The 22,994-nt window shown below is 38.3% G+C and overlaps 1 protein-coding gene across 2 annotated transcripts in view; it reads right to left on the bottom strand.

Moving 5' to 3' along the window:
- The window catches only part of PCSK5 (proprotein convertase subtilisin/kexin type 5), a 259,439-nt gene that overhangs the window by 138,909 nt on the left and 97,536 nt on the right, over nucleotides 1-22,994 (bottom strand). For both annotated transcript variants that reach the window (XM_050913017.1, XM_050913018.1), the window contains exons 6-7: nucleotides 17,244-17,332; nucleotides 12,030-12,202 (exon numbers count right to left, since the gene is read on the bottom strand). In XM_050913017.1, coding sequence (XP_050768974.1) covers nucleotides 12,030-12,202; nucleotides 17,244-17,332 — 262 coding nt within the window. The remainder of the gene's footprint in view (nucleotides 1-12,029; nucleotides 12,203-17,243; nucleotides 17,333-22,994) is intronic.

Raw genomic sequence — 22,994 nt, 5'->3', positions numbered from 1 at the left:
GTGTTTGTGTATGTGTGTGTGTATACATATAAACCACATCTTTATGAGCGAATGCCTTAGTGGTACTGGCAGGAACCATTATAAGGTAGAGGTCTTCACGCACGCATCTAAGGACAACCAGCAGCCTCACATACTTTCAAGTTGCTTCCAGCACACTTCCATCTAATAAAAACAGTTTCCGTCTACGACGTGTAGTTTAAGCCAGTGGAGCAAGATTTATTCACACTATTTTACAAAGTTTAGACTGGACATTCATTCACTGCTTTACAAGTCAAGCTGCCTTAATCCAGCCTGTGAATCCTGATGTTTTCCTGCCCAGGAATTGAATGCCCCAATAACCCTCCCGGCCTATGGGGTGAGTCACTGTCTCTATAGAAGTGATCAAATTTACCAAGGGACAGGGAAGAAAATGTGAAGGAGCAGGAAAGACAGAGGACAGAACCACCAACCTGGAGTAATTAGAGGTACAGGGGCTGCAGCCAGGGAGAGGTAATTTGGCACCAATATGCCGGAAATCCCACACCCATGAGCAGAAAACAAATAACGAAAATATAAAATGGAGAGAGGAGGGACGCTTTGTCCACACCTAGAGCCTAAACATTTAATTTCCTCTATTTTCCCCAATACTGTTCTAAAATTACTTAATGCTTCCAAGAACAAAAACTACTGCTGGGAAGTGAAATTGATCTCGATGTGGAAGCTGGAAAAAGTAGCCCATGGTATGACCTCTTCCTTAAAAACTAATTCCTGAAGAGGAAATGTTCATAACTGAATGTGCAGAACAGAGGTCAGTACTCTGGAGACCTAAAAAAACTACTATGCAGCCATGATTTTGAGTGTAGCACAGTACAACCACTGTAGGGCCAAGCACCAAGGATCACAGCATCCTGAGAGACGCACCTGTGAGAGGCAGCATCTCCTTGCTTCCAGCTTCCACTGATTTCTGCACTACCTGGGAGCTGTGTAGAGACACAGTGCTGCCAATCTGCTGACTGGCAGCATTTTGCTTTTGAGAAGCAGCATCTCCCAGCTCCTGCTGAGTTTCTACCAGTCCACTTAACCTCTAATCTAGGAATGAAAAATAGTTTGGCACACCACCCTTAAAGGACTCTTCTGTAGACTGCATAACTCTCTCACTTGAAAGTAGGCATCTCTCCAAAACAGATAATGGTAAGCTGAGAGTCCAAGCCAGCAATTCTGAAGTGCTATCAGAAAATAGTCTAATAGATTATTTTTTATTAAAACAGCCTCCTTGGGTATTAAAAGCGAAAATTCATGAACAAATGGAGAAATTTCTAAGACCATTAATTCTGTTGAGGTATCCACGCTCTCAGAAAAATTCACATTCGTGCATCCGTTCATTAAAAATGTGCACCTATGATACCTATGAAGAAATGAGTAATAAGCCTAATAGGTGTACATAAAGACGCATGTTTGAGGGAATGTCTAAAAATTGAGTCCTGTGTTTTTATATTAGCAGTCATGTTTTTACTCTTAGGAAAACTAGGAAGTCAAGAAAATATTTCCTAGTGCTGGAACAGGCAAACACACAATACATATACAACACAAAAATCTGTCACTACTTACAAAAAGCAACAATTACTTTATATTGTTGAAATGCCAAGTTGTTGCTAATAAAGTTAAACTTTTTGGCTACTTCTGAACCAGCTTCTTAATTAAGAAAAGGAAAGACAAAATAATTAATGACAACAGAAAGAAGGAAAAATGTATTTTATTAGCGCATAGGATACGATACCTTTAAAATACTGAAGCATGAAAATATTTTAATGTGTGCATAAAAAAATAACGTATTGAATAAACATAAGCACCCATGCATTAACACAATAATTATTGGGATGTATCAGTGGAACATTTCAACATGCATCCTTGCATATGGTGTATTTTTTATTTTACTCCTCACTAGAACAACAGCTTAAACAGCTCCAAGATATTCCCCACAGAGCTATAATTAGTGCTTAAAGTGCAACCAAAAGAAGTGTTGGCTGAAACCTGAAATCTGAACCTGTGGAATGCTGGAATGAATTTCTCATTTTCCTAAACAAAACAGAGCCAGCTATAGGGCCGCATGAATCCCAGTTCTGGTTCAGGCTATCTCTCCATATTATCATTACTATTGTTGTTGCTGATACTGTTACTGGGATAAAAAGCTGTATATTGGAAACAACTGTGATAAAACAAGAGCTGGGTTTTCCAAAATTTCTGTTGCACAAAGAGTCTCTAGTTAATGATAGCTGAAATTGTCTCTGCATGCAAAGCCAAAGTAAACAGGCAGTGCACAAGAAAGATATCTGTGTTAGGACTGGATACGGGATGGACTTCACACACAAACACCCACTCTGTGGAGGGGGTTCAGGCAGTTCTTGTCGCCTTTATACCACCATCTGATTAAACACTCTAGAGAGAGGAGTCCATGGCCACCAGATCCACACAGTTGTTGTTTCACTACTTACATCAGACTCTTCCTTATGGAAAAGTTCAGGTTTTGAGATGTCTGTTGAACTTCTGAGGTTCAACAAAGAACTTCAAATTTTCTGCAAATTTAGCTCCTTCCAGTAGATGAGCAGGAAAGTAAGGCTGCTCCACTTCCAACTCTGCAGACTGAGGACTGCAGTAACCGCTTTGTGCAGTTTGCCTCCCATAGCATTTGTTTAGGAAGAAACAACGCACCTAGGCTGTGTGCAAAATCATTGCCCTCACTGTTTTGTGCCATAAACTTCTGTTACATTGTGTGCACAGAAAGCTCTTGATGCCAAATTTCCAGCAATTTGCCTTTCAGAAATCTATTTTTTTCCACATGACACATAGAAATACACAGATTCTGCTGTTGTTCAAGTATACGAGTAAAGTGGATATGTGATTTGCCCATACAAAGTAACCAGATTCACGTTTCAAAAATGCACTCTCTGAAATGTATATACTTAAGTGTATGGAAAGAGACACATTTGCCAAAGCTGCTTTTCAGTATTGGCTTTCCAAATTAAGATTTACCCCACAACAAGAATGGTGTGGTTTTTTACATTCAAATATATCACCTGTTTCAGGCTGGGCACCCAAAACCAGAGGCCACTTTTGACAACAAGTCCAAAAGCTGTAATGCTATTCTGGCTTGTTACAACAGTTTCCATATATGTGTGAGATGGGATGAGGTAACTAAACAGTTTCGGTTTCCAGTACACTCTGTGACATTGTAAGGGAACTGGACATTTTGAGGTATATTTTCCTGTAACTCTCATTCCAAATTTTCCTGCCTTTTAGGATTTGTATATTCCATTGAATGTAATGTAAGAACATTTCTGGTATATTATTTCTTTTTCTGCCCCCCCCCTTTTTTTTTTGGTACTACATGTTGACTGTGAAAAAGCTCACTTTTCATAGAAAGCAAAGGAGAGAAATTTTAAGGTTAGCTTTGTTTATATATTATTTCCAAAAGAAAATAAAGTGCATAGTATCAAAGTTCATCCAGGTATCACTGAGCCTAAACTCTATTTCATTTCCTGGAACGCAATATCCCTAATTCTGCTTTGGCCGAGTACTGAAAGTTGCTAACTACGTGCAAATGGTAGAGCAAAGAATTATTATTAGCTTAATGAGGTGTTAAGGTTGTCACCTAACCTGATTTTTGCTGGGCAATCTCAGTTTGGAGAAAACTAAATCATATCAAGTATAAACCACATCTGCAAAGCCATTAAGGCATCCTGAGGTATGTGTATCAGCCAAATGCAAGGTAATAAGACCTAGAAATGAAGCTTGTTGGTAAGACATACAGGAGGGTGGACAAACTCTTGGAAGGCGGTGACTCTGAAAGGGAGTTTAGGGTCATGGAAAATAACCAACTGGCAATGAGCTGCCCTAAAACTTAGTCTGCTCCTTGGATCAGTAAGCAGGGTGAAAATGAACATGTGCAGGGAATAGGGAAACAGTACTATGCATGCATAGAGAAGGCTACAATTTCCATGCCCCATTCTGGTATCCACACTTTAAAAAATAATGCCGGGAAACAGAAAGTGTTTCAGAAAGAACTACAGGAATGAACCGTGGTTTGGAAATTCTGACTAACAGAAGGAAACTGAATATACAAAACATTACTGTTAAGGCTGTAGAACAGATCTGAAAGACAGAGTAAGAGGCAGCAGCATTAATGGAAACAGCTTAAAATGCAACACGCACTTTAGAATTCCAGGTAAATCTGTTTAAGTTTTTCTCTGATAACTCATTTCATGCAAAGAAATGTATTAGAACCAGTCTGTCTGGTTTCTTCAAAACATGTGATGAGCCCTCCAAGAAACCAGTAATGAAACAAAAGAAAATGAAGGTTAATGTAGCAGCGAAGTGGAGGTGGAAATTGTTGCATCGGAAATGATGTGGGCTGTGCTGGAGAAAAGTGGGGCTTAAGGAAGTTATGAGTAGAGTATTTTAAGGATGAGCCAGGGAAACAAAGTTATTAGGTGATTTTGACATAAAAAGAAATAACATATTAGTGAATCTAGTAATTGCGATCACCTGCATTCAAGAAAAGAATTCAGGCTGGAATATGTAGAGAGAAGCACCACTTTGATGAGCAAGGAGAGGGACAGCCCAGTTTTTAAGTGACTAATGAGTGGGGCTTGTTTATCACATCAAAATGAAGTCTGAGAGGGGACTGTGTTCTATAAATACGTCAGAAACAAAAATGGAAGGAGAAAAGGTACTTAAGCTGAAGCACAATTTTGGCCCAGGAACAAATGGGCAGAAAACTGCACATGAGTAAACCTGGCTGTAACTTAGAAGAAAGTTTCTAACCAATAGATTAGTGATGGCTGTGAAACGGTCTCCCAACAGAAATAGAGAGGAAAAAATTTCTAATTCATTCTAGAATAGAAATTGCTGAATGTATTTATAGGACATGATGCCTGTGATGATAGTAGAGAACTGTACTGGATGACCTACGCGGTCATTTCCTGTCTTGTGTCCCTACGTTCCAATTTAATTTATCCAAGAGATCACTTGGCCAAAATCTGTAATTACTTACATGTGGAGATTTCGAACACCAGAAGATGCACCATAAATACAGCAGAAGAGGCATTTTACAGTGGAAAGGAAACTAAGAAATTTAGATGAGTAACAAGCTATTTATTTTTAATAGTGAAGGTTATTAGTGACTTGCACAACCATGGACATAACAGGTTTCAGTCAAGACTGGCTCTTCTCAAAAGATGTACAGAAAACAGAAAACAATAGACGGATCAAGAAAACAGGGATATTGATGCCGTAATAATTGAATGAAATTTTGCTGATTTGGCTTATGATGAAGGCCAGGACTAGCTGATAATCACCTTTTCTGATGTTAGAACTACAAATATTATTTCAAGTCAATGGTGCTATGTCTCGTGACATCAGAAGGAAGAATTACAATGTTAAAATGCCATATGATTTTTCCAGTTCTGGTATATAGTCAGCACCCACCTGTAGTAGAGAGCTACCCAAAGTTTAACTCGGTATGTTGAAGTAACTATAACATCACATGTTCAGATATTACATCATAGATGCAATAGGGATATACAGTATATATGCAAATCATATAACAGGTAAATGCCAGGACCTAACATTAGGTTACATCAGCATACTGGAAATCATGTCTTCTGAGACCTTCCCCAAGCACAGTACTAATTATTCTGATTGATCTCCAACAAGCAGGTTTTGACAACTAGTTAGAAACGCGCAGGAGGTCTTGTGCATGCAAAACGTATCTACGTATGATCTGAGATGTGCACACACACAGATATGTGTTATTCAGTCTCAAATCGCAGCTGTACAAGGTGAACAAACACAATACACAGTTTAAAACATCTGGTCTTAACCTCTGTGCATCACAATATTTCAATGTATAAAACGACAGCCATTTTGGAAGTTATTTTGACACATTTGACTGGAAGTCTTCTTGCAGTAACTTCTGTCTTTGACTTTTATAGTGCAATTCTCTGGCAAAGCAGAACAGAATAACTCCTCTTTGTGTAGGCAACACATCCTACTCAGAATGATGGAGAGAAGCGATGACAGGACAAATAAATTTAAGAGAAACATCTGTGGTACAACACAGGCAGCAAACCTTTGCCTGGACACTTGCAAATTACGAACAATCATCTCTTCCACTTTTGGAGTAGAAGCATACAGTGATGATGATGATGATAATAATAAATGTGAAATCTGTTTTCTTTCTTTTCTCCTTTCCTTCTTCTTCTCTTCCCTTTTCTTCCCTTCCTTTTTCTTGCCTTGCCTTTCTCTCTCTTGCATGTGGGTAGGAGGGTTGTTTAGTGATTGTAAGAGAGCCTTCTGCTCCCAGCAAACACTTTGAACATACACTCTGCAGCCAAAGTTGGTGAAGCGAGAGAGATGAGAAGGGGCAGTGATGATGGGAGGGAAGGCACCAAGCCGAGTTCTCACAAGAGGTTCAGCCACACGGCATCTGATCATTAATGTCCCTCAAACATTTTGGCTTGTGTCCAGCTTGCTAAACAGAATGGTGTCATGGCAATAAGATGAAGGCCCCTGCACTGACGCAGGCAGAAAGCCAAAAGTTTCCATGTAGATTTCCCTGCCTCTCCACCCTCTTAGGTTGTATTAAGGATGACCTGCTCTGTCACTGATTTGGACTACCTTATGGGTACTGCAAAACAAACAACATAAAGCATGCTGTTGGCGAGATGTTTAGAGAGGTGAGATAACCAGCTCTTTGAAACCCTGCAATGTAAAATATCAACGGGGGTCATATATCCAGAAACTTGACTATTAGGTCTTTGCCAAACAGCAGTGAAAGCACAACTCAGAATATCTGAAATGCATTACTCTCCAAATGATGTTGAGACAGATCCCAGAATAACAGGCTTATTTGTATGAATAGAAATGAACTAGTCTGAATGCTGTATCACAGAGCCATGAATCAGCGAGCCTAAGCCTCTCAAATGCTTATAGTATTGTGCTTATAGACTGTGAGATACAGTCCCCTTAAAATCTAATGGTACTTTGGTTTTATCTTTCTAAATCAAGGAAAGGCTTTTGTGTTCTCCCTTTTGTCCCAGACTCAGCACAGTCTTATTACATGATTTGGCCACAATTATGTTTTGCAACGCTAAGTCTGTTTGTTCTTGAACACAGGGTGAAATGTGACATTGCATACCTAATTTTTCTTGAATGTGTAACTTTTGGATATACTGCCCTTTGTCTGATTTTTTTCAGGCAAGTTCTGCACGATTATAATGGAATTATTTTCGAGATTATGAGGTCTACAACTTCTAATACATTCGTATTTAAAACACAAGCCTCTAGAATTTTCCACCCTTATGACTGCACTATTTCCAAGAAAAGGACCTTGTCAACCGGAAGCATGATATAAAGGAGGCTTTTATATTTGCATAGAAATTGTTTGATAGCAAAGTCTCCAAGGTTTCTCTTTGAACTCAAGTATGCAAATTTAATAGAATTAAACAAAATACCCTAAAGATGACAGAAAATCATGGTACTTGAGACAGGTTTAAAAATTGTTTTCCTCCTCCTTTACCTTGATCCTGGGCAGAATTTTTAAAGCATATTTAACTTGTGGGTTAGGCTGTCATTTCATAAACTCAGTTATTACTCAGTATCCTTTAATAGATTTGTCTACTTCAATTCATGGCATGTGCTGTCTCTGTGGGACTCTACGGAAAAACTGTACAGTCATTTATCTTTGTTATTTTCTGCAGGATTTGGAAGGAGTAATCACATTAGCTCAGCAGATTTAAAAATAATAGTTCTAAAACACCCTGCATGAGCTGTTAATTGGAATAATATGCGCTAAACCAGGCATTTTTTTTCATGGATCCCAGTCTCTCAGCAAACTGAATAAGAAACTGTGGCTCTTGCATCCATTTCATTTTCACTTCATGAGTATAATAAAAAAGAGGTAATAATTCAGTTTAATTATACTTTAATCAAAGTTATTATTCAGCACCACCTTTGATTTTCCTAATTAAACAAGCTGAGCACAATTTCCTTTTCAGGTGCTTTTAAAAAATCTTGACCTTTCCCTTTGCTGTCCCATTTTTAAAAAACAATATCCAGTTGTGTGTGCACATGCACAATAAATGAAGAATATAAATCTTGAACCTTTGTGTAGATCTGAAAGGTCTTGCCAAATTTTCCTGTACCAACGTTACTTTCATTTACATCACAGATGCTGTACTAGATGCAATACTGTTGTTGTTCAGATCAATATTTCTAAAAAAGGAAGGTCAAGATCTGTATACAAGGTAATAAGTGTTTTTGTGTGCCTATTATTATTTGCACAATTACTATGACTGCTTGGGGAAATCTATGTTTGGCTGAGTATCTAGTCATTACCTTGGACAATGATCTGATTTTAGGAATATTTTGGCACAAAGCTAATTTGTCTTCTCCCATTTGCCTCATCTTTTAAAATGACGTATCTTATGACAGTGTAAGGAAATATAGAAAAAGTACCTTTATCTGAACACGGAAAAGCATGGTTTATTAAAAAGAACAAGAACAGGTTCATCTTAAAAGTAATTTTTGGTCTGGAAACTAAGCCTATTAAGGAAGGTGGTAATTGAGACATACATTTACAATCTTTCAGTCTATATTACATTTTAAAGAATGCAAATTAGAGATTAACCTTAAACATTTTGTATTTCTTATCAGTATGATTTTATGTAAGTTTTAAAGAGAACTTTTATTTCCTTAGTAGAAATGAAAAAGCTTTTGTAGTCAGAGCTAGACAAAATTTCCAAATATATGGAAATATTTAGATCTATTCAACTCTGCATGGGCAATTTTGGGCAGAACAAAAAGTTGATAAAATGAAATAAAAGCTAAATTGTAAAATGAATAATTTCACTTGTATCAAATATGACTTCCACTATTTCTCAAAAAAATATACCGAACTCTTTTCCTGCATTGTTACCAGAAAAAAGACCACCTCAGAATTCTAAAATTAAATACTATGTTTCCACTATATACTGGTACTTAGTAAAAATATAGAACAATGTGCTGATTTTGGCTGGAATAGCGTTAATTTTCTTCATAGTAGCGAGTATGGGGCTGTGTTTTGGATTTGTGCTGAAAACAGTGTTGGGATGTTTTAGTTATTGCTGAGCAGTGCTGACACAGAGTCAAGGCCTTTTCTGCTTCTCGCACCACCCCACCAGCGAGTAGGCTGGGGGTGCACCAGAAGTTGGGAGGGGACACAGCCAGGACAGCTGACCCCAACTGACCAAAGGGATAGTCCAGACCATATGACATCACGATCAGCATACAAAGCTGGGGGAAGAAGAAGGAAGGGGGTGACGTTCGGAGTGATGGCATTTGTCTTCCCAAGTGACTGTTACGTGTGATGGAGCCCTGCTTTCCTGGAGATGGCTGAACACCTGCCTGCCGATGGGAAGGGGTGAATGAATTCCTTGTTTTGCTTTGCTTGCATGCGTGGCTTTTGCTTTACCTATTAAACCGTCTTTATCTCAACCCACGAATTTTCTCATTTTTGCTCTTCTGATTCTCTCCCCCATCCCACCAGGAGGGGAGCGAGCAAGCGGCTGTGTGGTGCTTAGTTGCTGGCTGGGGTTAAACCACGACAGCTGGTAAAATGAAATTCATCTGGGTTCTGTAGGGTATCCTCTCATATTACAGCTATAATAATAACAATGGAACAATAATGCTTGTAGGCAAGATCCACGCTCTTGGCAAATTATTCCACATTCTTGATTTATACCGGATTTATCCCCAGTTTGAGATTTCAATGAGGAAATGGCTGAGTTCTTCTGGTACAGAAATTTGGGCTGAACTTTTCATGATTGTCTTACCTACATGAAATATGACATTTAAACTAAGACATATACATGTTTAAACATAAAACTTATTTTGTTCAAGTTCCCCTGCATCCTGCAGTTCCATTAGGGTCCCCTTCATCGCTTTATTGTTTTTCTTCCCTGTGGTCACTGTCGAACAGTAGTAAACACTAGCTGGGTGATGGGGAGCGCTGATATTCCATCTGAAAGTAGGAGTGATGATGCATGGGAAGCAGTAACAGAGATGCTTTGGGCCTTCCACATACTTGTTATATTGTTCTAAGAGCAGTTCAATAACTATTTTAATAATGATTACTAAATACAGCAGAGTTCTCTGGGGCAGAATCTATCAGTGTTTAACTGCTAAGTCCCTGGAATTTCTTGCAGGGTAAAGTACATACTTGTGTATTTTGTTATGGTAGGCTTCACATATTACATAATGTACAACACTCTAAAGCGTAAATCTGCAGCTCCACACTGAATGGTCATCATATGACCAAGTGAAAGGAAGGCAGTGGTCCACGGCTGCATGGCTAGTAAAGCATTCACAGAACTGAGTTTGAGAGACATGTCTTTAACATCATGCAGCATAGGAAGCACACAGTCCCTGTTGTCAGTTTAGTATTTCAGGAATTGCTCTTCATAACTTACCTGCTAGGTAGTTGAGCATGTATTGTTATCGACATTTGGGGCAGGGAGGACAGGGGCGAGAGTAAGAAATTATGCAACTTTATCGAGGAAATCAAAATAAGCCAAGGATGCAGCTATGATTAGATGTCAATTCACACCTCCTAGGCTTGTGCTGCTAGGCAATGTTTATGATGATACTTGGTATCAATTTTATGATTTATTTATTTATAACGTACAGTCAAGTATACTGCAAATCACCTGAAATGCTGCACTGTGCATACAGACTGTCAGCTTGACCAGGTGCTCTTGTAACTTTGCCTATTACCCCTCTGCACCCATTGTCCCTGTTTGCTGTTATGACTGCTTTTTATGGTATACATTAAACTAATATAGTCTCTCAGTGGCAGACACTCTTTTACACACGGCACAAATCTTCCAGGCTGAATGTTAGCTATAGTTTGCTAAAGTCAGTCTTGGCATACCTGGTTAAAACACTTACTGACTTCAATAATAGCTGCACTTTCCGATCTTGCTGCACAGTGTTACCATGTTCCAGTAACTACATTCCAGTTCCACTTTGGTCCAACAGTTTCAGTCTCTTTAAACAAATGTTTTGTATTAATCTCTTCTTTTCTGATCCTAGAGCCACCCACCACTGAACTAGCAAGTCTCCTGCTGCATTCAAAATAATGCTCAGACCTTCAAGTGCAAAGCTTTAAAATCCTTTCCACCAGTCCTATATAGTGGAAAGAGGTGTGATCGCTGGAAGACGAGGAATTCCCTGATCTATTTAACAGGCAGGAGGGTAAAAGGAAGAACTAAAAACTGGCCTCTGCCATCAAAAGTTCCTCTAACTACTCGTTTCCTTCTGTGGTCTTATTTGTTTGACAGTAACTTATTAAAGAAAATTGAAAAGGTCTTAGATTTTTTCACATAGGGGCGTTTGGGATTTTGTGTGTTGTATTATTGAAGATCTCTGGGCTATATCACAGAAAAAATGTAACAGCACAGGCTTGTAGAGAAATGTATATGTAAGTTACAAATAGCGTGTAAGTTCTCTGAGACCAGACATAAATGCTAAAAGAAACATGGGTGTAGACTTTTTTTAGCCCCCAACTCCCTATTAAAATCATCAAACTTCCATTAAGAAATCAAGCAAAACAAAGCAATGAAAGAAAGGAAGAAAGGAGGAAAAACAGTCAAGGCTTTGCTTTAAAATTTCATTGTAATTCAGATTTGATGACTTGGCACTGCTGTGCAAAGTAGCATTTTTCAGCCTTATTTTTTCTTGCAGAATTACATCATTACCTCAGAGCAGTTTTAAAGGACACTGAGGATGACGTATTCCAGTTGAAAATGAACAGAGCTGATACTTCAGGAAGGACTGACCATCAGGTCACTATAGAAGGAAAATGCATTTTTAGTTTTATGCAAAGGAAGCTTTTCTTCTTTCCTTCAGAATCCTTTCCTCTTCCCCATGCCGTGCACTTGCACGTACCGGGCATGTGTACCCTTACACTTGCACACGAGAGCAGATCCAGGAGATGCACTTTGATGCCAACCTACCATTCTGATGCCGTTCTCAAAGGCCTGACGTGCTAGAGAAGCAGGTCCATCCACAGTCTTACCGTCGTCATCAGGCCCCCAGCTGGCACTATAGATGTGGATGTGCTGGGGATTAAGGCTTAGAGACTTTGCTTCTACCATGTCTGTCACATCTCCGTCCAGCATCCGTACACCTTCAGAATGAAAGATACAATGAACAGGACCAACCAATTCAAACTGTTTCTCTTTTTGTCTTTCCCCCAGAGAAAATTGTTGTGTAGGACATTGGACTGCATGATCATAAGAATTTCTACTGTTGTTAAAAAAACCCCAAAAACCTGTTTGGATATGTGTTTTTCCAATGGAAAAAAGTCTCTAGATGAAAAGACAAAAAAAGGAAGGAATATTTTGGTCTTACTTCAAGTTTTAAAAATTATCTACATGTCATTTATCCACTATACAGCCTTTGAACTTAAATGACAAACTTTTACGCTAAAGAAAACTTAAAAAAAGACTTGAACCTTGAAATGTTTGTATGTCTCACTTGGAGATAATACATTATTTTCTTTCTCCTTTTATACTGCAGTGAAACTGCAGCACCTACTTTGAGTCATTCATAGCCCTAAGTATGTTGACAAATGTAATAAAAGGATCTCTGCTGACAGATAAACATGGGATTATTCCTTCATTGTATGAGGCCACAAAGAAGAAACTGGGGAGAAAGCTCATCTGTACAGACCGATTACCAGACACAGTAGCAAGGCGATTACAGGAAGTTACTAACAAATACCCTATATGTAACATTATTTAACCTGAAACTACAATATTGTGAGCATCCTCCTCTGTGCAGAAAAAGCTTTTGTAAGATACAATCTGAAATCCTTGTGTTAAAAGAATTCATGTCCATGTGGGTTTGGACAAGTCAATGTGCCAGCACTTCTAAAGTGAATGGTATCATGATGTTTTAAGATCACTAGACTGAATAAGGTAGGCTTAAATCTAGAAACCAAGAAAATCTTGAAGTTGTTCTTTTGACTAACTGAAGGCTTTGACTGAAGTTAATTCTGAGTGAGAAAACTGCCAATGCCAGTTTTAACCTAAAAAAGAAAAAGGACCTACGTACAGCTAGCATGACATCGGATCAAAGGGATGTTAAATATCAAATAATAATTAGCATGTAACTGTATGATAGTACAGAGTAATGATTACTTCCACAATTAACAAGTTTGACGCTCTTTCCCCTTTAAAAGGCCACTGCTATTTATAAGTCAAATTTACATATTTTTAATTACAGACACATTTCATTTTGCTCATCAGCTCAGACTGAAGTAACTTGAGTGTTTAGCAAGACCTTAACTTCCAATTAACAAAAGGCATAGGGGGTGCTTTGTTGATAGAGGGTCTTTTTTTTTTTTCCTTACTCTAATTGACTCAAAAATGAAAAGTGATCATATTTCTAAGTTCACACAAAAGCTGCCCATGTTTTGTGAGATAATAAACTTTTACAAACAGTGATCTCACTATGAACTTTATAAAAAAAGTCATTAAACCAACTCTGGGATTCTCAGGTTTTATTTTTCTTCCTCAGCATAATCTCAGAAAATTAATGATGGGTGGAAGTTGTGTTCTCAATTTCTTTCAAGCACATTAAAATATATTTAGTTCTAAATAAAGACAATAAAAGGTACACTGCTTTTGAAAGAAGGAAAATAAAGCTTTCCTTTATGTCTCTGTTACTGCGTAGCAAGCCTAAATAATACTACATGCACCCGGTGAACAATAACTCCAAATTCTGCCATTGGCACCTGAAGTAATTCACACCAGTTTTTTTTGCTAAGGGTGAAGTGGTCAAATCTAAAGCAACATGGACAAGGCTGTGACTTAGGTGTTGCTCTCTCCGGCCAACAACCGACAGACATGCTTCAAGGGTGACTTTGAACAACAGACGTTTCATTGGCTATTTAAAACAAAAATAATTCTTTTTTCTCTCTCCCTCTTTCTTCCCCCCCCCCCCCCCCCCCCCCCCAAATGTCTGGAGTAGTTAATTCTGCTGATCACAAAACCTCCAAACTGCATTTAGCATGTGGTGATAGCACAACAAAAGCTGTCCAGAAGGCGATTAACAGACTGCGTTTGCAGACTGTTCCACCTAAGACTTTAGAGCTCTGTAAACTTTTTTCCAATATTTGCAGCAATTGGCAAAATGTAAGTGGCATTTTAGTCAGAACAAACTTTCAATGAATCACAGGAAACATGCAAAACTGAGCTGAAAGCAAGTTTTCTTTTAAAATGTTTGTTTTTAATCAGCATCTGACTTAAAGAAACAGCTGAACTAATTCCTCGTCAGCTGAAGACAATCTACATCTGTTGTGCCATAATTCAGTGTAAGTGTTTTCCCGTCAGGACTCAAGCCCAGCCAAGTAACTAAGCACCCAAATCCCCACAGATGCTTTGCAACTTCCACAATCAGTCTGCAACAATAACAACACGCTAACCATCCCTTCCTATAAAAAGTCTCACAAGCTCTGTAGGTGGTAATTTGCTATGTGTGATTACTGCAGAGAGTCACATTAAAAAAAAGATCTACCCCTTTCGTGCACTTGTTTGTCTTTTAGTGAAAGGGCCTGTAGCTTAGCTAAGCACAAACTGCAAGTATACTGCATAATTTTTTATAAGAACCATCTCACAACCTGTAAAAGAACTGAAGGTCCAGATTGCAATTTTACTCAAATTTTCTTACCTGCAGATTACATCCCCACTTACACCTTTGTAAGAGAAGGCTCAGACTTTCTAAGGATCTTATTTTTGACCTATTTGTGGTCAGAGGTTCTCAAATGTGTGGAAATGAGACAAGGAGTACAAACACATTTAGGAAAAAAGTGAGCATTACCAGTGGATATCTTGTTAACAACACCCCATCACAAAGATCATTAATTGGATTTGTTCAGCTGCCAGTATTTGATGGAACATTGATGGAAAGGATTTTTCTTCCCCTTTGCTTTATCTCCTTACTATCCCTTACGTGTCCAGAGATACTTTTTGGTTTGAAGTAAAGAATACTTATCTTGGTGGAGCAAATTCAACATCACTCTTGGCAGGTGCTCCTCTATGTAAGGAGAATGTAATTGCTTTACCTCAACTCTAGTTTCTTCTTCAAGAAGGCCCCAGGAGGGTCTTTAAATCCCTGGGAAACAAGTGAGCTGAACGCTAGTTCAGCATAATAAGATTCAACATTTTTACACTCTATCTATCTGGCCTGTGGAGAGGGAACACAACCACTGCATATTGACATGTGTAGCTTATGGCTTTCCTGAGGGAAGGGAGGGAGGCATGCCAAATAGAGGTCAGCAGCCGCAAAACTCTTAGATATATACACCTAGTGGAAGAGGAAGCTTAACCTCTCTTCCCAATACCCTGGAACTCCCTCTTGCCTCTGATTTTCTGCAGACTATCTGCTGAGCCTCCTGAAGTCTTATTTTCAAGTGCCGATGCTTTTAAAAGGTGGTACATTACCTCAAGTGAGGTTTACACACTGTTATTACATTCCAGCTTTCTTTTAAGAACAGTGTTAGTGATGGCTCTGCAGAATCATGGTGACAAACGGAGTGGATAAAATTTTTATTTCACTTAGACCAGCGAAATCTTGAGGGCTTTTATATTCTTCGTACTAAATAAATAAATAAATAAATGGCACACATATCCAGTCTTTACCGTTCACCTTAACTGCATTCATACTATGTCAATCTGAATCAGTTTTTACACTATATTTAGAAAAGGCTGTGATTCAGCTAATATGCCTGGAGGGCTTCTAAAACACTATTATTACACATTCCTAATGCTTAATAAATAATAACCTATTAAGAAGCCACTGTTACTAATGGAGAACTTTTCAAGGACATGCCCAAGCTGTTGCAGGTTGTGTGACTATCCAACTCACAAATGCAACTTCTCCCAAAGCCATCTTTTATTTCTATCAGTGCACTAACTCTCTGCTGACTCTGGTCTGACAACACAATAAATCTGATTTTATAGCTGCTGGTACACAACCAAATGCCATGTCCACATGAGACAACCTGTTCATCTGCCACAAACTCACTCACTGGGCCAGATCAGATTTTGCAAACCACTCTGACAAGGTAAATTTGTGTAGGCAGGCTCTCCACCTGAAGGGAAATTGTTTCTCTGCATCACTCTAACCTTATGCTGAATCAGGTATTGTCTATCCTCTTGAAGCCAGCAGGAAAACAGAAAGCTGACATTAGGATGATGTTGTGTGCTTTGGCTAATTTGAAATGCAGCTGTGCTCACAATTGATTTGGATTAAACTTGTACTGATCCAGTTGAGAACAGATACAGTATTACTAATTGTGGAAACACAGCCTCAATTCTGCCTGCTCATATTTTTGAATGGTTCTCTGGTGTATATATAAGTAAACATGTTTCCGTTTTCACAGATGGGCTCTATTTTGGGACAGAAAATCAACAGTTAATGAGTTTGAGCTATAGGTCTTTCTACTGAAAGCCAATATACTAATCCCATGATTTCATCAAAAGTACAGGGTGAAACTTCACTTTGAAGCATTAAAATCTGGCACAGGCAGGCTACAGCCTAGGAGACATGTAGATGACATCTTGATAGTCATCTCCACAAATTATGCCGAAGGTCTTAATTGAGCAGCCATTGACTAAGAATTCATAGAAACCACTTGGAACCTCTTGGCTGAATGAACAAAAAAGTGCAATCGAATCTCGTATTTCAGGCAATAATCCGATCACACAGAGGGATCAAAAGAAGATTCTCTCCAACCACAGCCAAACACAAAAATGTGTTATGTTTTGACAGTGTTTTGTTTGGGATCAATATGCAAGGCAATATTCCTGATGTGTACATTTACTTCCGATTGTCAAAGTTCATCACTTAGAGCTCTGAATCTGTGAGAAAACCCAAATGTCCTAATTCTCGGTTTTGTGTTTTCATCAAAAGTCTTGCTTTCTATTTTTCTGTGTGTACTGAGAGGCAGTGTTCCAGGGAGCACTGGAGAAGTGTCACCGCAGACAAACTCCTTCAGTACTGGTATTTAACGACCACCCTACAACTGAGATTTACTTGCTAACACAGCTAGGTTTGTTATCCATACAAATCTCCTTCCCTTGTTGAGAAAGATCTGAATGTACCATTTAGCACAAATGGCTCTTTGGTTACTTCTTTTTTTGGTGGGAGATTGTTTCACATACCTCCAATCTTGGCATTAAAGGCGATTCCTACTGTGCAGTGTGAGTTGTTTGCCGTGGCTGCCACTTCTCCAGCACAACGGGTTCCATGCCTGCAGTCAGACAAACATTTTTCCAAGTAAGCACAGACTGTTGGGATCAAAGGCTTGGACTTTGCTCATCCTCAGGTGCTAAAAGCACAACTATCCACAATCTCCTGCACTACTTAATCCCTCGTAGTAATTTATACCCATGTTACAATATTCTTCCAAACACATTTTAACATCATTATCACAATCATATTAAACTCTTCAAGGTAGGCTTTCTAGCTACTGGAAACATGCACAGTTTGTAACAAAGACATACAACAATGATACATAATCCATAGCAACAGAAAGAAGTCTTGGACACCAGTTCCTGATTTTGAATCAAATCTTACATTACAGACAGAATTTTTGTCCTGCATTCTCCCACAACTACTCATGTTGCTAGTATGTAGATCTCCATATAACCTCCAGCAGGCACAGCGTGTACCACACTTTTCCATGAGAACGATGAGATTGTGCCAATGCCCACACTACTATTTAGAGGCAAGCCGAAGACTGGCTATATGCCAAGTATGCTCAAAGCTTCTGTATAGGCATGTCCTGGTCATGCCTTGGGCCAACCCTGCAAGCCTGCTGCCTTTCTGGGAGCAGAAAAAACAGCTGAAGTACCCTCCACATCTGAGGTATACCCTGTGCCTGGAAGCAGAGCTGGGCTGCAAGGGTATAATCTTAAGAAACTGCTGAAGGAAAACACAAAGTCTCCAGTGGTTGCTCATCCCCTTCCCCTCTGTGCAAAGCCACAGTGGGATGACTTGCCTAGCCCTGATTCATGCTCTCTACAAGGTGACACTGGTCATCCATATGGCCACCATGGTAGGAAAGCTGTCCTTGCTTTTTGTGAACAGGGTGTTTTCTACCAGTAAGTTTTGCCCTCATTCTTGTGCAGTTAAGCAGCTCCATTGCAGAAATGTGACACAACCAACAAGGAGCAGACAGGGAACTTTAGAGAGCTGCTGTGGAGAGGAGATACGGAGTTTCAGACCAGACAAAAAAGAGATGGGGAGTTGATGAGACGGAGATAGAAAGATAATGTAAGGCTTGGGTAGCCACAAAGAAATAACTTTAAAAAGTCAAGGCAAAAAATAGATAACAACATGGCAAGCACTTCAGCGGAGGTTAAGTGAGGTCAGTTGTGTACACAGGCACTCTTCTGCTGGTGGTGGTTGACAGACTGCTTACATAGACATCTGGAGAACACGGGTGTTTTTGAATTAAAGTTGACACTCATATTACAGACCAGAATCACAGTTGTCTTCTCTTGGTACAGCTTGTTTTGGGTAGAGTAACTCCGTGTTTCCTTATTACTAGTGCAACTTTTTTCCCTTAACCTTTGGAGACACTTAGATGAGAAACACTAAGGTAACTTGTTTGGAATGGATTAATATAAAACAAGAACAAGAAAAAACAGGACTAGGAAAAAAAGAGAGGAAACAAAAAAATAAGCAATATAAGTGTTCAATGCTAACCTGTTAGAATTTCAAAGGAGATCATTCAGTTTATCAGATAAGTAAGGTACATATAATCTATCAGAAAAGCGTAATCTTTATTCAGAAAATCAAAGGGACAAGTTGGATGCTAATAAATCCTGAAGCTGGATCAAGGTTTCACAATTATATGTATATCTCAACTAATTTCCTATTAATTTGTTCACAATTCATCATTTGGTTGCGAAAATTGATCAAAGAATTTTTCAAGACTGAATTTGAAGTTTATTTTTCATATGAAGCCTAATTTTCTTCATTTGAAGAAAGCCTATTTAACTTGAATTGATAAACCCATGTCTTATCCTATTACAGAATTATTTTTAAAAGTTTGAAGTAAATAATTCAGGAATCAGAGATGAAAACAAGTTCTAAAAAGATCCTTCTTCATTTTCAAGTATTTTCAAATAGTGTTCTAGCTCTGTGTTTGTTTGAAGTAGTGTCTTTTTAAAATGCATTAATATTTACAGGAAAATGCCTGTCTTAAGAATTATTTACAAGACACACGATTCCCAAACTTCCCTTCTTATTATGATTTTGTTAGGTGCCACATATAGGTTTAGAGGCGTTATCACTCAAATATCAAAGCATGGATGACTATACCCTAGAAATGTACAAATACCCACACGCATCACCTCAGTGTGTATAATTTATTAATAAATCACTGCCTACCTGTTGAAAGGCATGTGGCCGAGCCACAGCTTCCCAGAGGGAGACTGCATTGGCAAGAAACCCCTCCTGGGTACTAAGTTTGCGAAGCAGTGATGGGAGGAAGGTTTCTCAGTAGAGAAAGGGGACAGACAGAAACCACACCTGGAGGAGGGAGGCTGCCTGAAGAAGAATGGAAGAAACAGCTCAAGTTTCTCCATGGTTCCCAGTGGAGTATATGGATACCTGCGACTTTGTTAGCTACATCCACTGAGCACCGTCAAAAGGATTCGATTTCCACCGGATCACCAAACACACCCCAGTCACCTCAGGGCCAGGTAATGTTTGTAGACGGGAAACAGAGGGGATGTGTGGTGGGTGTGGGGGGGGTCACAGTGTGACTGCACTCCCAGCAGCAGCCCACAGTAACATGGGATTAACAGCAACATGAAATTGTAGCCTAAATTCCAGTTGAAGTGGAAGTAGCCGCAGTGGTAGATTAACTTCAGTAAGAAGTAGCCGAGGCTTTAAAGGACTGGTATGGAATTATCATGACACATATTTATTGAATTAAAGCACAGCAAGAAATTTCATGTAAACTTCTCATAGCAAAAAGCATATTCCAGAGAGAATTAGATCTTTGGACAGTTTTACAACATGCAAGTTAAATCAACTTTGCTGAATACTTCACTAGTCCTTACGTATTGGCAAATCCTTCTTTTTATCATATTTTAAGTCCAGTAATGCTATAAATTTATTTTGTAAGCAGATTTTTATGTTAAACCCTTGCTTCTCTGCCAAGATTACTGTTAATTGCATTCTACATTTACAATGGAAATGACAAAATTAAAAGTTGTTTTATTCATTTCAAGGTCATATGTATAAAATTACGCTTCTTACAATCAGTTTCCCACTGTGTGAACTAATCATATATGCAACTCAATTTGTTTTAATACTTTATCTTTTATATCCTTATTATCCTTTAAGTAATATTTCAATTATGCTGTGAAAGTGAAGACTTTCTAAAAAATCTGCATATAAAAAAAATATGTTCTTTCCACACTGCTTTTAATTTTCCCTGGCCTGGATTTTTGCTTGAGGTCTACAGTTTGGAATAGACTCTGAATTCTGCAGTTAAAATTAGAAAAGCCTTCTGATTAATCATTACACTAATTTCTTAACTAACCCGATAAACAAATATGATGAAACTGATGCCTGAAATTGATTTAAGTCTGCTTTAAAGCTATGAAAACTTGTACTGAGCATGAAATTCTGAAAACTTCAAACTACAAACAGTTTATGGAGGCAGTATAACCAGTAACAAGAGGTGAAACAAGAGGCACTTTCAATTTAGCATTTTTTGTGAGTGTATATATATCCAAACACAACAATATCTTCTGTCTTTGTGGGATGCCTGCATCACATACAACTTGTTTAAAAAGTTGATGCAGTCCTAGAAGAAAGCATGACTGCACTTCTACAAAGGCCTATCTTGATAAACTTTAAGGGTCGATGCTTCATTTCACTGGATCCTTTGCCAGCCTATGTCGAAGGGAAATAAGTTCCCAGGCTATTAAATGGCACTTTGAAGAGACACTCAGCTAAAAGGTTTTGCACTTGTCCTTTGTGTTAATGTCAGGGTGATGTAGTATCACAGAATAGAAACATGAAAGAAAGCTTGGTTATGAGACATTCTTCCCATCTACAAATGTGTCTCCTACCTGGAGTCTAATAGCAAGAAAAGGAATGGAAAGAAAAAAAGCTTTTTTGTTGTTGTTTGTTTGTCTCATGAGGAGAGACATGAAAAATCGCTATTCAATGACAGATTTAGGCTCAAGAGGCCATGAGGTAAAAGAAATAAGATGTCACAGGCATTATCTTCAAAACAAGTTATACTTAGATGCTTATAAAGTTGGCCAGCACTTTCCACCATAAAACTGTCTTTTATGATTCTGCCTAGCTTTAACTGCTTTAGTTAATTTTTCCATTCCAGGCAAATAAGTACAATTTTTTCAGAAACGTATTTATTTTCATTTTTGTATGTGAGAGAGACAGAACACAAAGAATAAAGAAAATATGCAGGCAATTAAGATTGATTTTCTTTTCTTTTTCTAAGGAGGAAATTTGTCAGTCTGTCATTAACAATAAGTTAGTAAGGTGTCAAAGACCTACTCAGGAAGACCTCAGTAAAGATAATTATTTTGCCCTATGATGCCCTCACTATTATATGGAGAACTTGAAATAAATTGTTGAAGAAATACACTTCTGTGAAAAGGTGTATGTTACTTTTTTCTGCTGCATGCATGAACAGTGCTTGAGCACCTGGATGCTAAAGGTGCAGTCTTTTGATGGCTCTCTAAGTATAAGATAAGAGAAATTTTAAGAGCTACACACTAATCTGTTACACAAAGTAACTTTTTTCAGTAACAGATTTTTTCTGAGACAGAAATGGCTCAGTATTTCAGGCAATGATGGAAACAGAAAAGGTGCGTGTTCTGTGATTAACTATCACTCCCCATCCCAACGACATAATTGAAACATAAGACATTTGTCTTTCAATAATCACTCTTAATTTGCCTTTCAGAAGAGGAAGAAGGTATAAGGCACCAGGAACATCTTTAAGATAAAAGTTAATTAAGCTCGCCTTTGAACCTTTAGAGTAAGGAAATATTCAGAGTTAGTGAAGACAGCTGCTGGTAATTTGAAAAGCCTCTGCCATGTAAATTGGCTCTGCATTTCAGAGCCTCCATCTCTGACAGCTATTCTTTGAATTTCACAAACACTCTGACCGTGCATTACTTTGCTGTATTTTACTCTTTTGGAGTTCATCAAGTATTTCAGAACCAAAAAGCTCAGGGGACTGGAGGATTTAAAGCCCTCCAGCATTTCATGACACTGACATTATAGTCCAGCCCATTTCAACCTGTCACCAATGAGTCTTTTCAGAATGGGAACTTAAGGAAAAAAGAGTTTCAGAGTATTTCAATGCAAGCCCATCACAAACATATCTGGGCATACTAGTAATTTACTGAGGTTTTCTAAGAGATACGCAGTATAGGAATTAGTTTGTAAACAAATGAAGAAAACAGTGGGCGTTTTGGGGGAGGTTTTTTGTTTGTTTGTTTGGAGCTGTTCGGGTTTTTTTTACTCCAGGGAAATGTCTACAGAAAAGAAGAAAAGTTCACATCCTTTGCAAATTCTATGCTGCACATATTGTAAGAGTAGATATTAAATAACTGTAAAAAGGTTAGAATAGATAGTCTAAAAGTTTACATAAGGTTATAGACATTTTAATAGGCTGTGCTTGAACAGCCTATTTTTGATAACCGTCAACTTCCTTTCTCAGCATGATTACATAATAAATGTATTCCCTATGCATAAAGACAATGCATTAAGAAAAAAAATTACTTAGTCTTTATTATAAGTTAGAGTAGAATCCCAGGGATGGAACCTGTAACATGAACTAAACTATGTAGTTCATGGACTTTGAAAATTATAGGACTAAAGGAACCTTAAATGTTAAAATAATTTTCAAACCT

The sequence above is a fragment of the Gymnogyps californianus genome, chromosome Z (assembly GCF_018139145.2).
Source record: "Gymnogyps californianus isolate 813 chromosome Z, ASM1813914v2, whole genome shotgun sequence".
Classification (NCBI taxonomy): domain Eukaryota; kingdom Metazoa; phylum Chordata; class Aves; order Accipitriformes; family Cathartidae; genus Gymnogyps; species Gymnogyps californianus.
Note: the sequence above shows the minus strand (reverse complement) of the source record. Positions and strands in the feature narration are given on the sequence as shown.